The sequence below is a fragment of the Zingiber officinale genome, chromosome 3A, assembly GCF_018446385.1.
Source record: "Zingiber officinale cultivar Zhangliang chromosome 3A, Zo_v1.1, whole genome shotgun sequence".
NCBI lineage: Eukaryota > Viridiplantae > Streptophyta > Magnoliopsida > Zingiberales > Zingiberaceae > Zingiber > Zingiber officinale.
Window position 1 is genome coordinate 2389967 of NC_055990.1, and position 17894 is coordinate 2407860.

The 17894-nt window shown below is 41.6% G+C and overlaps 4 protein-coding genes across 7 annotated transcripts; 2 read left to right on the plus strand and 2 right to left on the minus strand.

Annotated features, from left to right (window-relative positions):
* Positions 1–392: 392 nt before the first annotated feature.
* On the plus strand, positions 393–4381 carry LOC122051005 (eukaryotic translation initiation factor 6-2). The gene is made up of 8 exons (XM_042611900.1): positions 393–555; positions 819–858; positions 1299–1395; positions 1471–1556; positions 1640–1684; positions 3530–3660; positions 3738–3848; positions 3934–4381. The coding sequence occupies exons 2-8, from the start codon at positions 849–851 to the stop codon at positions 4189–4191; spliced, it is 738 nt and encodes a 245-aa protein (XP_042467834.1). The 5' UTR covers positions 393–555; positions 819–848; the 3' UTR covers positions 4192–4381.
* A 22-nt stretch (positions 4382–4403) lies between these two features.
* On the minus strand, positions 4404–7352 carry LOC122051003 (probable receptor-like protein kinase At5g61350). Its single transcript, XM_042611897.1, has one exon. It carries the CDS (start codon positions 7228–7230, stop codon positions 4561–4563), a length of 2670 nt encoding a protein of 889 aa, XP_042467831.1. The 5' UTR covers positions 7231–7352; the 3' UTR covers positions 4404–4560.
* Positions 7353–8158: 806 nt separating this feature from the next.
* Positions 8159–12186, plus strand: LOC122051006 (putative pre-16S rRNA nuclease). Of its 4 annotated transcripts, none has more exons than XR_006131299.1 (9): positions 8159–8790; positions 9789–10033; positions 10607–10664; positions 10848–10919; positions 10992–11087; positions 11162–11251; positions 11521–11622; positions 11741–11820; positions 11945–12185. XR_006131299.1 is itself a non-coding variant. In XM_042611902.1 (8 exons), exons 2-7 carry the CDS (start codon positions 9885–9887, stop codon positions 11575–11577), a joined length of 522 nt encoding a protein of 173 aa, XP_042467836.1. In that variant the 5' UTR covers positions 8159–8790; positions 9789–9884; the 3' UTR covers positions 11578–11622; positions 11741–12186. The 4 variants fall into 4 exon arrangements, 2 of the variants coding, with proteins under 2 accessions (XP_042467836.1, XP_042467835.1); XR_006131298.1 differs by having other exon boundaries at positions 8160–8790; positions 11521–11609; positions 11945–12184; XM_042611902.1 differs by having other exon boundaries at positions 11741–12186.
* Positions 12187–13702: 1516 nt separating this feature from the next.
* On the minus strand, positions 13703–15036 carry LOC122051004 (mitogen-activated protein kinase kinase 9-like). Its single transcript, XM_042611898.1, has one exon. It carries the CDS (start codon positions 14968–14970, stop codon positions 13915–13917), a length of 1056 nt encoding a protein of 351 aa, XP_042467832.1. The 5' UTR covers positions 14971–15036; the 3' UTR covers positions 13703–13914.
* Positions 15037–17894: the final 2858 nt, after the last annotated feature.

Consider the following 17894-nt stretch of genomic DNA (forward strand, 5'->3'; position numbering starts at 1 on the left):
AATCATATGCATTGGTGGAATGCTAACAAAATAAATAACGCTATCAGCATTTAAATTGATGAATATTTTAAAAATTGAATTTCAATATATATAAATTATATTTTAGATTTATTTAATAGATTTTTAAAAAAATTATATTTAATAGATAAATTTAAAAAATCATTTAATTTTTAGAATTAATGAGACGAAGTCGATACTGAATTATTATTATAAAAGAAATTCATTAAGCGTTTATTTAAGTCGCCCAATCTTTCTCCTTCCGTGGAGCCCAGTGTAGTCCCACTCACGGCACAGGTAAAGAACTGGGATGAATTTGCTTTTGTTTATTTGCCAGTGATTAATTTCCTATCGCATCACGGGGTTGTGGGACGATATAAAGCCGGTATTGCGCGATTGTGAAGAGATAAACCTGTAATAAACTCAAATCGAACCCTAGCTTGTCAGCGAAACTCTGCCCGGTTGCGGCGAATTATCCGGCCTTCTTCTTCTTCTTCTCTTAGCTTCTCCTCGTCTTTCGAGGCTCTCGTTCTCGATCTCGATCTCTGTCTGATTCAGGTTCGCTGGTTCTCTTTAATTTCCTTCATTTTGTTTCTTCAGATTTTAGGCTATTCATCAGTTTTGATTCCTAGTTGTTCTTTTTGTGGTGGTGATGCGCTTCAATTGTGTAGTTTTACTTCTTAGTAGCTGCTGTGCCTAATTGGTTGCCATAAACCAAAAAAAGTTTGATATTTGGTTCATGTGTCGATGATTGGATAAATTGGTCCTTTCTTCTTAATCTGTTTCTCAATTATAATTTGTTTTTATTCTGTTTGTTGTAGGTGTGTATAAATTTCACAGCTTCAACCGACATGGCTAGTCGTAAGTACAAACCTCTGGTCTGCAATATAGTTATTGATTTATCTATTTTTCTAACTAAGGTTATCTGTTTAAACAGATATGTAGTTTGATGTTGATATACACGGAGTAGTTTGGCATGACTTCCTAGATTTCTTAAGTGTTTTTCTCGAATATGGATATTTAGAAAGAAGCCAGGATGCACATTATTGTTTGCAGCATGCTTCCGTTCTTGGATTATGGTTTGTAATTATAGTTGGAGTTCAGTCCTATGATACATAAAATGAACTTTAAAGTCTGAAATGGAACTTTACTTGTGCTAGCTGTTTGACTTTTTTCTCAGCTTTGTACTAGTTGGATTGACTTTATACCCTCCTGAGGCTAATGCATGCCGCAGTCAATGTGCTTGAGAAATATTGAGATGCTTAAATTTTTGTAAAGAAATGACCCTCACTTTTCTGCAGGCATTCAGTTTGAGAACAATTGTGAGGTTGGGGTATTCTCTAAGCTGACAAATGCCTACTGTTTGGTTGCAATTGGAGGATCAGAGAGCTTTTACAGGTTAGTGTCTGAAAATGCACAAAAAGAATACTACTCATGTTTACTTAAGAACAACTTTATGGTTTGTCGATGCAGCGTGTTTGAGTCTGAGTTGGCTGATGTTATCCCTGTGGTCAAGACCTCTATAGGAGGAACTAGAATTGTTGGACGACTTTGTGCTGGTAAGCACTAGAAGGACACCTTTTTCATGTCTGTTGTAACTTTGCATGTCTCTAAATTTTAGCATTCATTCACTTCAATGCAGGAAATAAGAACGGGCTTCTTTTGCCTCACACCACAACAGACCAAGGCAATTTCCTCCTCCCCCAAATTATTTTCTTTTCTTTGGGATAATCTTTCATTTTTTGATACTTCTTGTTTTGCTCCTATTTGTTATTAACATGACTGTGACACATTTTATCAGTTACTTACCCCTGTATGTTCTCTAACTTTTTTGTTAGTATTTTGTGCCCCTTCTTGATTATGTTATCAATGCAAAAATCACAAATCAATTTGTGGATTCTGTAATGCTACTTATATGATCACTTGTGAATCATTAGGTTTAACTAGGGGTGGAAATGAGTCAAGCCACTCGTGAGCCGCTCGCGAGCGGCTCGGTCAAAGCTTGACTCGAGCTAGGAGTTGACCGAGCTCGAGCTGACTCGTTTAATATTCGAGTTGATCTCAAGCCCATTTTATACTAGCTTGATGGTTCACCGAGCCTTATTGAGCCAAGCTAATTCAATATTCTAATATTTAAAATAATTATTACTTTAAAAATAAATAATAAGTTGAGGCGGTGTTTGTGGCTAGAAGGTTTCATTGGATTTTCTAGTGGTCCAAAGTTTGAACCGCAGCCTGCACAGTGCCTTTTGTCATTTTAATTCAATTTTTTGAGCCGATCTCGAGCCCATGATTAGATGGCCGAGCAGAGCTCGAGCTCAAATTCACAAACTCGCTCGAGCTAAAGCCGAGTGTCAGCTCGAGCTCGGCTCATTTGCACCACTTGGTTTAACCACCAAAGATAATGACAATGTATATTAAATATGAACTATCATGGAAAATCTGGGAACTTGTTGGAGTGATGGGTATTAAACACAGAAAAGTGGAGGTCATTAGAAATTATAGCGAAATGTGAGGAAATGAGCATCCATACAAGGCAGTAGTATGTAAGCATATAGTTTGTGATTGGGGGCAACATTGTTATTCTCAATGATCCTGAGGCTGGCACTGACAAATTAGCTCAGATTTTTCTCTGGAGAGACAACTTGAAAGACTACTATTCACTTCTAAGTTGAATTGATAGTGTAACTATGAGGTAATATGCTGGTCGATCTGAAATTCTTTGATCACTTCTATTTGTTGAGATATATAACATGAGGTGAATCAGGATAATTGTTAGGTTTATGTAAGATTTCCTTTGGTTTTTGAGGGGCTGTATGATTGTTCTCAAAGATCCTGTGACTGTGCCATGTTGAATGCAATTTAGCAACTTAAATAAGAATTTTCTGTAGAGACACTGACATGAAAGATCACAAGGTTTGCTAGTGACCTATAAGGGTTAACCTGTGGGTCAATCTGTAGCTCTTGCTACTATTTGATGGAAAGAGGTAGCATTGAGTTGACAAATGCGGAATTGCTCCTACTTGTGGATGCACTAGAATGTTATCAGTCAGAAATATATTTGACGTGTTAAATCGAAAATATATTTGACGAGTTAACTGCTTAACATCCTTGGTTCATAAGCGTTATATAGTTGATTTGAAGACTTGTGCAGCTTGTTTGTTGTTTAACTATGTTAAGACGCAGATTTATGATGCATCCAATATGACAAGAGTATGTGCAACACTTATAGTAAGTATTTACAGTGAAGAAGCATGCATTAACCGAGTAGCTAATTCTTTTGCCTAGAATTGCATGTTTAATGGAGCTTTAGTAATCAATATTCACCTCCATTAATCACATGTTTAAGGGATGTTGCAATTGTTAGACGGATTCCAGATCTGGAGAGCAGTTGACCCAGCAGCTCTGTTTCAATGGAAGAAAAAAAATTTCATGATTTGTTATTCATATAACTCGTGATTTATTAACAGTTCATGTAGAGAAAAAACAGCAAAATTAGTTGACTAAAATCATCTTATGTTTTGCTATTTAGAACTACAACATCTGAGGAACAGTCTGCCTGATGGTGTGGTGGTCCAGAGAATAGAGGAAAGGCTATCTGCTTTAGGCAATTGCATTGCCTGCAATGACCATGTTGCTCTTACACATCCTGACCTGGATCGGGTAAGTCATTTTCTTCATTTCAAGCTCAGGGGCTATAAGAAACCATTAATTAGGTAAACCTCTTTTCGTACTTTCAGGAAACTGAAGAGCTCATTGCGGATGTACTTGGCGTGGAAGTGTTTAGGCAAACGATTGCTGGAAACATACTAGTGGGGAGTTACTGTACATTTTCGAATAAAGGGGGACTGGTTAGTTCGTGAGCAGCAAGAATTGTTCTTGCTAGATTTACCACTATCCTTCGTCTTCTGATCTGTGACCAAAATATGAATACAGGTACACCCTCATACATCCATCGAAGACCTTGATGAACTGTCAACACTTCTCCAAGTCCCTCTGGTCGCCGGAACAGTGAACCGAGGCAGTGAGGTCATTGCTGCTGGAATGACTGTCAATGACTGGACGGCTTTCTGCGGATCTGACACCACCGCAACTGAGCTCTCCGTCATTGAGAGTGTCTTCAAACTAAGAGAAGCACAGCCAAGCTCCATCGTAGATGAGATGAGGAAGTCTCTCATCGACAGTTATGTGTGAGCTCTTGAGATTCTAGTTACAAAAGTATGCCTGGATAATATCTACTGTTACTTTGCATATGGATATGCATCGCTCCCAATGCTATTTTAATTTAAAGTCTATGGATTCAGACACACTCAAAATTATTTAGATAAGATTTAGAAGGAATCTTACTTAAGATTGTATGAATTTATATGATGATTTTGCTTTACGACTTGCGAGTATGATGTTGGTAGCAAAAAAGAAACACACGCACATATGATTTGTGTCAATAGAAATAGAATTTAGACAAAACAAAAAATAAGCTCTAAACTGAAAACAGAGGCTATTTATCGACGCCATAGACATCATAATTTATATTCATGAGCTTAGACCCCTCCTCAATTACTTTCACCTCCCTTGGCACAGTGGGTTGCTCATTAGAGTCGACTCATCGTCGCCGGTGGCGGCTCCGTCGTCGCAGGTGGCGGCTACGTCGTCGCGAAGGCGAACGGGTCCTCCGTCGAGCGGGATGTGGGTGGCACTTTCGTCGGTGGTGTCGTCAACGGCCTGCTGCCCCACACCCGCCTCCTGGAGCTGCAGGGCGTACTCCAGGCTCCAGAGCACGTCGCCCATGGACGGCCGGTCCACCCCGCACTCCGCCAGGCACTTCTCCGCCGACTCCACGTACTTCTTCAGCGACGCCGGGCTGATGGTGCTGGCGATGTGCGGGTCGACGATCTTCTCCAGCTGCCCCCGGCGATGCCACTGCATCGCCCATTCCGCCAGGTTCACCTGATCCCGCGGCAGCGCCGGGTTGAGCGCCGCCCGCCCGCAGAGAACCTCAAACAGCACCACCCCGAAGGAATACACGTCCGACTTCTCCGTCAGCTGCTGCCGCCGGAAGTACTCCGGGTCCAGGTATCCGAAGCTACCCTTCACCGCCGTGCTCACGTGCGTCTGCTCCAGCGACGGCGCCGCCTTCGACAGCCCGAAGTCGGCCATCTTCGCCACCAGGTTCTCGTCCAGCAGGATGTTGGTGGTCTTCACGTCGCGGTGGATGATCCCATGCGACGCGCCGGTGTGGAGGTAGTGCAGTCCTCGGGCGGCGCCGATGCATACCTCGAGACGCTGCTTCCACGAGAGCGGCGTCCGGTCGCCGCCCACGAAGTGGTCGCGCAGCGGTCCCTTCGACATGTACTCGTACACCAGGATCATCTCCTTGTTCTCGTAGCAGCAGCCAATCAGCGAGACCAAATGTCGGTGCCGGAGCTTGGACAACATCTGAATCTCTGCTTGGAATTCGTTGATCCCCTGCTCCGACGACGGATTCCCTCTTTTAATGGCCACTTTGGTGCCTTCGAACTCGCCCAAGTACACCTTTCCAAATCCACCCACACCAACCACCGCCTTCTCGTCGAAGTTGTTGGTCGCTTCCTTCATCTCCCCCAACGAGAAGATCCTCCCAAGTCCCATCGCCCCAGACGGGAACAAATTCGCGTACCCGCTCTTGCACTTGTTCGATCCGAACCGATCTCTCGAGCTCCCCTTGCTGCTTCCACTACTTCTCCCGTAGGTCCGGTGCTTCATGTGCACGGGCAGTAGCCACGACGAGATGCCGTTGATCTTCCTCCACTCCGCCGGCCGCCGCCTCCACCGGCAGAACATCATAACCACTAGCACCATCGCCACCGCCCCCAGTACCAACCCGACTCCAGACACGATCCGCCGCTCCAGGCTCACCGCCCCTGATCCTCCGTGATATGACCCGTCAGCGGAGAACTGGCCGTCGAGGCTTCCTGCTGAGTTGCTCATCTTCATCACCTCGATCCCGTTGAGAATCGCGTTGGGCGTCCCCAAGCCAGAGTTGGGTGGCGGTCCCACCTGGATCGTGATGGCTTTGTTCGAGATAGTGGAAGCGTTCGCTACGAAGTCCTTGAAGTAGGCCACCGAGAGGTCGCCGGTCGCCGTGGAGAGGTCGAGGCTGGAGACGCCGATGAGGCCGTTGATGTACACGTTGAAGTAGAGCTCATTGAGGTTCTTGCTCACGATGTCGCAGAAATGGAGGCGGATCAAATAGGAGAAGGACGGATCGACCGCGAACTGCCATGTGATGTTGAAGTGCCGCTTGTCGGTGTTCGCGTTCGCCATCTCCTGCGCACTCGCGTACACTTCGCTCGGCGCGATCAGCGGCGTCACCGATTCGTCTTCGGGGAATTTGATCTTGCGGGCGGCGACGGAGACATTTTGCACCGTCTTGAGCTCCTTCAAGAACCACTCATCGGTACGCCATGTCCGCGAGAGTGTATCATTTTCAGGCGCGATCTCCGGGCCCCCCGCGTTGATCCGGTAGGTGACCTCGAGGGAGTAGTGTCTTAGGCCGGTGAACTCGACCTGGGGGGAGATGCTGGTAGCCGTGTTGGCGATGATTTTGTCCGGCGCCGACACAACCTCGATCGCATTGACGAATGCCATGCGGCCCTTTTTGGGGCAGAAAATGAGCGACACTCTGTCCTCGGTGATCTCGATGAGATACTCCTTGAGGAGCGGCGACGCCGGCGGGGTGGTGGCGGACGAAGGATTGAAGTCTTGAAGGAGGACGAGGTCGTCGGTCCTGACGGTGAAGGACGCCGCCGTGAGGTTGTAACCCGCGTTAGGGAAAGGGAAGAAGTAGAGGCGGATCCAGTGACGGCCGGGCTTCGAGATGAAGAAGCTGTATTTCGACTCTTCGGGGAAGACCCTCGCCGTCAGATACAGAAGGGGCACATCCGTCGAATTCGCTGCCGCGGTTGAGTTATCGGCGACGATCTTGATGTCTTCCTTGGTCGACAGGTAGGAGGACGATTGCGACTCTGAGCGAAAGAAACGGCCGTCGTCGCCCTGGGTCATCTTAGGCGAGCCGCAGTCGATAAGGTAGTTGTCGATGGGAGAGAACCTCACCGGCGCCAGCTGGGCGGAGGATCCCGCTGCGTTCGCATACGGCAAGGTGGGAGGGGAGATCAAAATAAGGAGGGAGAAGAAAACAGGCGCCATTACTTTTTTCTTAGTCGTTGTCGACCCATGTTTCTCACCTCCGGCCATATCATCAGCTACGGTGAGGACGCGGCAGCGCTCAATGGCCGTCGCCGACGTGCATCCTGAAGGCCGGTCGGCGAGATGAGCCTCGATCAATGGATGCAAGGGGATAGAAAGTAAAAAAAAAAAATGGTGGTTTTTTGGGGACGCAAAATCCGTTTTACCGAACGGAAAAGAAGACGTTGCGAACGCGGAAAAAGGATTGGTACGGATTTGAGGAAAGCTTGCAGAAAGAGAGAGAGGTGGACGGGAAGAGAAATGCCGTTATTTTTTGTTGTTTGGTGGATCCTGTTGGACTAGTTAAGATCAATTGATGAGTTCTCCTTCTATGCGCTTTATTGGCTAGTTTCTATGTTTTCTGTACAGGACTTATAGGGGATTCGTTAGAATGGCGAACTCCTCGGTGGTCCGTCCTTAAATCATGCACTTAAATGGCTATCCTTTTGGGCCGGGCCGTTTTGTGATAATCACTCTTTGGGCCGGTTTACCTGCGCAGCTTTGGCGGCCTCTCTCTTTGTCCAGGTGAGTCTCCGCCACCGGTCTGGGTCAGTAACTACTACAATGTGTAGTAATTTATCTACAATATGTAGTAATTTATCGATAATAATTGTTATAAGTAGAGGGTGATCGAGGATCGGGTTGGTTCGATTATTAGGATAAAAAATTATCCGGCCTTACTAGACCTGATAATTTAATATCAGGACCATATATCCGGTCCTATATTCGGCGGATTTTTTTTTCGATTTGACTCGGATCAATATAAACGGGTTGATTGATTTAACGAATTGATTGCTGACCCCTAGCTCTAACGCCTACCTATCCACATGAACCTACCTCTATATTTATTCATCGGCCAATTTAATGGGGCGGATCTACCATTTAAATTTCAAAAAACTAATTGTAAATATAAAAAATATTTGAATCCTTTTGCAAGAATGCAAAATTAATACCCAAACCCTATTTCACATTTCCCGTCCACTCTCGCTTCTCGCCGTCCGCCAAACCGACGCCGCCGTTCGCCGCCCACTCTTTTCGTTTCTTTGTGCAAGACGTGCCGGCCTCTCCCCGTGAAGTCGTCGTCTTATCTTCTCCGTTCAAGAGTTTCCTTGAGCAAGTCCTCGCCAACCTCGGTAGACCTGGACAGCACAAGCGCACAAGATCTCGATTTGAGGCTGCCGTTGCTAATCCGAGCGTTTCCGATCTCTCGCTTTCACTCCCACTTCGTGAGCTTCGCCCCCTAGCCAGTCTCTTCTCTAGCAGAAGCTTCCTTTTCCCCTTCGGCGCGGGCAGCGACATCCCCCTCGGTTTATTTGTCACGATCAGAAAATTAAGAGCGTTCTGGTCCATCCGTGTTGCTTCCCAATTGGCGAGCAGTGGCCACATTGAGTTCAACATCAAACATAAATTCTAGCAAGGTGAACAATAGGCTGTGATAGTGGTGAGGACCGTTCCGCAGAAAATCAGCGGGTTGAGAAGAGCTCTGCGACAACAAAGCGCCACCAGTCCGTATCCACAGGGTGTAGAATTCCCCAAGGCGAACCCAAAGTGATCTGAATCTTCGACAAGGTGGAGGTTTTCTTGCTTGTTTCATAATAGTCGTCTTGTGCATGATTAAATACAGAAGATTAATGATATTAAATAACTAGAATAGTATTTTTAAAGAGTAAATTATTAATGGGTTGTTTGATTATGAAATGGAGAATAAATAAACAAATTGTAGGGATAAATAATGTAAATAAATACTAAAAAAATTGATTTCTTTTCCTGCTTCCCATAATTCTATCTTGCTATGCTTGAGTATGCAGTATGTTGGTAATACACATGGGAGGTTTTTTTTTTTTTTTTTAAAAAAAAAACCTCATTCTTTATTTTACCTATTGCTACTTATTGTGTTCTTGCCTATATATTCTGATTGTTGAATGCCTACTGGCCTTTCATGTTAAAGTTATTACTAATAACTATGGCTATTAGAGTAACTAATAGATACAGGAAAACATTATGATACATGGTTAAAGACAACAAGTAAATGGGAACCCCTTTATATATATGAACAGGCACTGTAGAGCTACACTTATGGTATAGAGGGATAAGACTCATGGGTCGTGACAATTTTTCTTATGTGAAAAAATTAATCAACTAATTAATTAAATTAAATTGATCTGTAACAATTCTGATATGATGTTAAATATATTTTAATTTAATATTGATTATATTTAGTTTATATCTTAAAATAATTTAAACTAATCAAAACAATTTTAGTTAAATTAATTTTAATTTAATTAATTTTAAAATATGTTTAAATTAATTAATTGTGTTAATTTTTTTGTTAAATTAATTAATTGATTTTAGTTGAATCAATACTATAGGATATTCAAATTGGTGATTTAAATTAATTTAATAAATTTAAAATTTGATTTAATCTTATCTTTGCCTCCATTATGTTCAATTAGTTCCATCTTTTCTTTTTTATGCTTTAAATTATGCTACTTGATGTCCTTCCTAGTCATAATTTTACTAGTCCTTGTAAAATTTAATGATAACCTATTATTTTGTTCATCCTGCAGGTAATACCTCTACTCAAGCAAAACCACACCATTGAAGAGAGTCTATTGCTATTTCAGATTCTAGGTTTTTGCTTGTTAATCAAGAAGTTAGAAAAGATGAAGGAAGTTAAACCTGTGGAGTTATTCAGAAAGCTGTACTGTTTACAAAACAAGCAGAAAGCAAGATTGTTGGGATTAGATGTTGGGCAAAAATATGTTGGTTTGGCTGTTTCAGATGTCACTAATCAATCAACGTCACCTTTAAGGTCCGTTGTTTTTGTATATTTGATTTTAGTTGCAGTGCCAACTCATTTTTCTTGTTTAAGTCTTGCCTAATCTTACTGCTCATTTTTCTTCATTCTCTTTCCCTTGATGGAATTACTAATATCATTAGACTGCACAACATCTACAATTGTATCTGCATTCTGTTTGCACGCATAGATTATCATTCTGTGTCAATATAAAGTGTTTTAAAAATTGTTTAAACAACATTGTCAGTGCCATTTAAGAACTTCTTTCTGTTCAGTAATTTTTTTTTAACATCCGGACCCTGTTTTATAAGGAATTTTTTAGATTAAGGGCTTTTGAAGGGAAGGATTTAGTATCCTTTCTGGAAAATTCATTTTAAAGGAGATAAATTTTATTCTACTATGTTTTTTTTTTCAATGTATTCACCCAATATGGTAGCTTTCTTCAAATAAGAGGATTTGAATTTCATCTCTCTTCTTGTCAGTTTTGTATTTGTACTTTGTGCATGCTTTGATTTTGCTAAGATGTTATTTAGTTTTGTGATTTGTGTTACCTTTCTGAGGAATCTACGTGCTTAATATCTTATGCAGTGTCTTAGTGAGGAAGCAGTCAAACATTGATTTGATGGCCAAAGATTTCCAAACATTAGTATGTTGACTGATTCCTTTCTCCATTATTTAGTGGCAGTATAAAGTTAGATTACTAGGTTTCATTGTCTGCATTGAGCAGTTTGATGATTCACAAAAAAGATATAATTATCAATGTCATGCTTTTCTTGAAGTCTACATGTTTTAAATCAGAACTTATAATGAATCTAATTCTCCTTTGCAGGTGTCTCAATTTTCTCTTGCGGGTTTGGTTGTTGGTTTCCCTTTTAGCTTGATGGGCCAAACAAGTGTGGAGGTACCCTAGCCGATAACTTCTATTTTCAAGTTTTGAACATATCTTTGACCATTCAGTTGTTCCATGGAAAAGGCTGTGCAAATTAGGCTTTTCATGAAGGAGCTATGCAAAACAGGGAGACTCGATGGCCTTACCTACACTTACTGGGATGAAAGTTATACGTCAAAGGTGAAGATCATACGTTAACTTTTAGTAATGTTGTCGCGAGGATAATTTCTTTCCCAATAATTGATTGTTTGCAGTGTGTTGAAGCCCTTTTGGAGCCTTTGGATCTACATCCAGTGGAATCCAAAACAATCGTAGACAAGTTTGCTGCAGTTGGAATACTCCAGGTAAGACAGTATTGTGTTCCATTGAAGCCTTCTATCAATTGAATGATGCTCATACTAGTTAACGGCAATAACCACATGCTTGTGAACCAGTATCTACATATTGACATGCATGTAAAATAAGTTGGCATTGCCTTGTACTAGCGGTTCATCCTACCGCTTTGGTGGTTCAAATGTATGCCTTGGATCTCTGTTTTATGCTCTGGAGTCAGTCTGCCTTGTTGATCAATATGATACTAATAAACTCTTGGGTGACTAATATACGTCGACAGGGGTATTTGGACAACATGAACAGAGATTTGAGATCAAGGAAAATCACAATAGAATGATGCTACTGCTGGAAAGATGTCAAGATGGAACGGTAACACTGATTCGTATGTTCTAACATTATTATAGTTGAATGGATGATATTTAGGAATATGAAAGTTGAACATTATGTTTCTTTGCATACTAATCTTATTAACGTCTTAAAAAATTGTATTTACTTAATAGAGATTCTGAAGGTGAGCCTGGGCAGCAATTTTACATGGGTTTGAGTGGAGAGAATAGTCTCTTGCAAAATGTAAGGGAAGGTAAGATTACGTACGATAAACACAATATAACTCGATTCTTTCATGGGATCTCGCATTGGTAGCAATTTTATGCATTGATCTATCCTTTTTGCTTAATAGTTTTTCTTTGTTTCTTGTGCTTCAGAGCCCAAACACCTACTCGAACATTGTCTTTCTTAGACTTGGAATTCCAAATTATAGCATGCCCAACTTTGTCTAAATTATTAACTTAAACGTAGAAAGTCATCTGTTGTTCTAATTATTCAGCCTAGGCACACTTGACTTGACAATGAAAACTTAATCTCCAATTTATTTAAAAACTCATGGCAGCTGGCTGCGTTATGTAATATAATATCTGCAGTCCAAATTAGAAGAATTAATTTGAACACATAAGGAACTTCTTGTGTGTGTGTTTTTTTTTCTTTTTCTGCTAGATGATGTTGAAAGTGAAATAACAAAATAATATTTGATGCAAACGAGGTTTGGAATTATTATTTTTAGCTCATAAACTATTCTCATATTTCTCTGTTAAATCTTAGTAACTAGGATAAAAATAACTGATATCTCATTAAGTTGCCAATTAGAGTTTAACTGAGCGTGCCGTCTATGCCAATATGCTCATTTTCTTTGCTTATAAAAGATAATCATCGCGCTATAAATATTCAAAGTTGGCTCGGTGGACTAGAAAACTATTCTTCAAAATAACATCAAACGCCAGGGCTAAATCTTGACAAAGTCTGAGGAATAAAAAATTTAACAGTTCCTCTAATTTAAATAAATATCTATGGGATGCTATTTTAAATAAATATTTAATGAGTTTTTTTAATTTTCTTTTAAAAAATGTTTCTAAATTGTTATTTATATAATTTAAAAATCTTTTTATTAGAGAGAGATGATATAAGTTCATTTAATATTGAAAAATGATATATTCAAGAAAAAATTTTCAAGAAAAAATTTAAGATAGACATATAGGTGTCCATGAAAAATGAAATGATGGATCATTAATTTATATGTAATTTTTTCTTATACATATCATTGGTGGCAAAAGGTGAATATATTCGCCCCCAGCGCTCTCGTCAATTCATCTCAAGGTCAACACGGAGGAGGTAACTCACGGGCGGTTATTAATTTTTGGAATAGTGACTAGCACATAAGGGAGATATTTATTTTGATTTTATCGAGATTCGAACTCCAGATCTCATTGATGACAATATTTCATGTGTTAACTAATAAATCCATCCAAAAAGACTTCTTATACATATCATTGTTCTTTAGTATTATTGATTTCATCATAAAATAGACAGTTAAATTAGAAGGATATTTTATAGTAACGCTACTGCACTCAGAAAAAGATGAGACATGTTTTTTTTTTTACCTCCTTTAACAATTGACCGAAGACCTGGTAAAAAGTGTAGTCTGTGTGCTAACATGTGACGGCTTTAAAGTCCTGTTATTGTTGCCTGACGGATCATCCATACTTTCTTTTTGTTTTGCTTACGTGCAAATTCCCGGAACGTGCAGGGTAACCTTCCACGTGCAGATAACTGAATCCCTCACGTTTTTAACTGTTGCTTGAGCAAGTGCATCAGGCAACCTGCCTGCCGTTACAATTTTCTTCCATCTTTCCAACGTTCATTTGTTTGTTTATTTATATAAAATAATGTATTCTTCAGTCGTTCCCAACCTCCATTTATTTATTATCTACTTTAAGATAATATTTTTTTTATCTTAATTATAAAATGATGTATTTTAGACACATTCATTAACTTACCACTGAATCGATTTAAGAGATGATAAATTAATAATATAGCAATAATTTATAAAAAAAGATTAATTTATCAACGTTGTAATAGATACCTTTGCTTCTATAACTTGGCATATCGAACAACCTTCGATAAAAATCTCCACTGAACTCAACAATATTATTTGTACTGAAAAACTTATAAAGGAAAATTCACAGAGCCCTTTAAATAATTAAAGGCACCAAAAATGAAAAAAGAATTGGGGTCACGTGGACGTTGACGGTTGGCCCAATCCAAGTGCTGCCGACTTCCATGTATGTACACGAGTAACGACAACCGCCGAGTCGGAACTCGGAACTGCAGGCGCGGCGAGTTACGATTCGGCCGAGTTCTCCCGCACCAGTTCACGAAGCGCCTGCTCCGACTCGGCGCGGTCCGCGCGGGCGACGAACGGGTGCCCTAGCAGCTCCGCCACCGACCACCGCTTCCCGCTTTCCTTCTGCAAGCAGCACTCGATGAATCCCCGGAACTCGCACGACGCCGCACCCTCTGCTACCGCTCCGATCGTCTCCCCCAAGCAGATCGCCACCATCAGCGCCGCCCAATCGGGCTGCGCCCCCTCCGGAAGCAGCGGGAAGTGACCGCGGTGCAGTTCCAGCACCGCCAGCCCAAGGCTCCACACGTCGGCCGCGTATGGGTCGTAGTCCCCACCGTGCGACGCCGGATCGAACCGCTCCGGGCTCATGTAGGCGCAGGTGCCCACGTAGGAGTCGCAGGGGTCGAGCGACCGCCGCAGCACCTTGCCCACACCGAAGTCGGCGATCTTGATCACGCCGGCGGAGTTGACGAGGAGATTGGCGGGCTTGATGTCGCGGTGCACGATCTGGCGGGAGTGGAGTTCGGCGAGGCCGAGGAGGGCCTGGCGGGCGATGGAGGCGAGCGCAGACTCCGGAAAGGGGCGGCTCCCCCTTCGGCGGAGCAGGGCGTCGAGCGATCCGCCGTCCATGTGCTCCAGAAGGAGCGCTACGTCGCCGGTTGGAGTGTGTACAACGGAGTGTATGCATACTACATGGTCAGAGTCCGTGGCGCGGCGCAGGATGTCGATCTCGCGGTACGCCTGACGCCGGAGGGACGGATCGGCGTGAACAACCTTGAGTGCGTACACGGCGGCGCTACGGCGGTGGCGAACCCTGTAGACAGTGCCTCCGTTTCCGTGTCCGAGCACCCGAAGCTTCTCGAAGTCCGAGAGCCGAAACTCGGTCGACAGGGTAGAGGAGGAAGACGAAGATGAAGAAAAACACGGTGCCGCGGCACCCGCCGGCAGAGGTGGAAACGGGAAGCGGAGGCCACAGTCAGCCGGGGCGGCGGTTTCCGGAAGTTCGAGGGTGAGATTGAGGTGGGGAAGCCTTCGATTGCCGATGGCCGCCATGGCGGAAACCTTGGTCTGTAATGGAGAAAGAATTAGGGCTCTATCGGAGGACCTTCCATTCGAAGGCTGCGGCCTTTTATGGACATCAGTCGGACGAGATGAGTGAGATTCTGGTCACCGCACCTACGATTACCAAACCAAACGTGAAATACCAACGGATCAAGGTAGTCAGTAGCCTGTGCGGGGCCGTGGGACCTGGGAAGGAGGTGAAGATTATTAAGGTGAGCAGATCCCAACGGAGTGAAACGTGGAACGGGGGACGAAGTAGGGTAGAAGGTGTGGCGATGGCTTCCTTTTATTTAATCAAATAAACCATTAATTAATTGCGTTTGATGGGAAAAATACTTGAAAGAAAATGACGTGGAAACCGTACGTGTATTGTTTACGCGAGGGTGGGCCCATAAATGGGATGAGGACGAGTTTGTTTCTCTCAGAGCCTGCGCGATACGAAGTATTGGTTGAGAATATTTCTCTAAATATTGTAGATCTCAAATATTTTCATGAATATCACGGAGGAGATTTAAAATTACATTATTTATTATATATATATATATATATATATATATATATATATATGTGAAATTTAGAATATTTGATAATGAAATATTTAATAAATGATCTATAAATATTTAATTTGTGAAATATTTAATTGTGACATTTAGTATATTTAAGGAATAAAATTGATATGGACGTGGAGACATAAATATTTGGGAGAAATATTAATGATGCTCTTAAGACATCCATAGAATATATTTGTAAGGGATATTTTTCTAATTATTTTTCATCTTAAATATTCTCTATTGGAAGAGGACATTATGGAAGAGATTTAAAATCACAGTAGAGATTTAAAATCTATGTTTTTTAACAAAAAAAAATTAAAAATATATTTAATAATGTAATTTAAAATATTTGACAACGTGACATTAATAGGTAATTAGTCCCATAAATATTTAGTTTATGAAATATTTAATTATAAAATTTAGAATATTTCAAAAATAAAATATTTAATTGATGATATGAATGGATGTCATAAATAAATATTCCATATTACTATGGATGCTGTTAGCTAAACGGTGGTCTAATGGGGTGAAATTGTTTAATAAAATATTATTATTTATTTGAGATGTGTTTATCTTTAGATAAGGTTCCTAATGAATAAATGAAATAAGGATATTTAATTTCTATTTTTTTCTCTTTATTATTTTTATTATTATCATTTGTTTGAGTATAATCAGTTCGACTTTGCGTTGACTGTTATCCGATGCTGTTCTACGACTGGTCTTGTAATCATTGCGAAGGTGGCTAGAAGCAACTCACATGGCCATTGCTTCAAGTAATTAATGCCTTCTCATTTAATTCGCAGTCATCCAATCCATTTGCCGTTCTAAAAAAGGAAACAAAAATTAATTTTAATTTAATATTATTCATAGTGTAAAGATATGATATTTTGTGTTTCACTATAGAATTCATAGATTTGTGTATAATAAATGTTGTGATGATGATAAGGTCTTGCCTTGGTATTAGTGTAGAGGTCAAAGTTAAAATGGTCAATACTTATAAGTTATTTATCGATCAGAGGAGCATGACTTGATCGGGAAGAGAAAGGCCCGATCTGATAGCACATATGACTCGGCCATGAGCCGAACACCCGACGCTCAAATAAGAGGATGACAAAGGGAGCAGTATGCAGAAATCGGACTGAGTGACTCTTCCGCTCGACCTAGCAGCATATTTGACATCAACCAACTGAGCGACTATCCCGCTCGGCCCAGCAATAGAGCATGCGGACGGTGAAATTCTGGTCAAGCGACTATGCCGCTCGGCCCAGCAACAGAACATGCGGACAGTGAAATTCCGCCCGAGTGATTATCCCACTCACCCCAACAATAGAATATGCGGACAGTGGAGTTTCGCCCGAGCGGTTATCCCGCTCGGCCCAGCAACAAATAACACGCGGATGACGAAATTTCAACCGAGCGACTATTCCGCACGGCTAGGAAACAGACACAACAGACTATTTTTTGACATCTTTTTCGGAGCTAGTGCCGCTAACAGGCGGCATGGTCAGACAGAGGATCGTACGGCGGAAGCTTTCACTGTCACTTCAGAGATATGCCTGACATGTTAAGGTACTGTGTCAGGGACACTTTACCGATGAGTTTTTTCAGGGAAAACTTGGAGACACGTGTCTGCCTTGGGAAGCGTGCACACGCGCTACAGGAGCTCTATATAAAATGGGGTCTAACCATCGCCGGAGGTATGCCATATTTTACTGTTGCACTACATTCTTTTTATTGCTCCGCTTACTGCTTCTTCTTCTTCGTCGGAGACTAATTTGGGTGTCGGAGGACTATCGCCGAGGACCCCTCTCCTGTTTCGGCACTGACGTCAGTTGTATTACAGGTCGGAACGAAATCTATAAGAGGTCAGTGGGAACGCCACATGACCCACATCCCCAGCATTCATCTCATCGACTTTCAGACATGATCAATAAATATTCTTGTTTTTTAATTGCAAAAACAATTTTAGAATGCATGTTTTTATAGAATAACTATTTTAAACTTTAAAAATAACAATTTTATTTATTGAAATAACACATTAGACTAACTCTATTGCACTAATACTAGCACATTAGGTATCACTAGGCTGAATGGTTTGACCGTCTCACTAAGGAATAAGTTATCAAATTGCTAATCCACCTAACAATATCGCATGACTATTGTTGATAAAGACAAAATCAAAAATATTTTTTCTCCCAAGTTGGTTAAATAAGTAAGTTTCTTCGCAACTCAACTCAACTCAATCATTTTGGGGACAAGCATTGAAGCTGTAATACAAAGAATCCGCCACCTTGGAAGGAAGATGGAAGGTGCACAACATCAATCACATTATAATGTGTCACGCATCGTTATCTTTCTTTATGT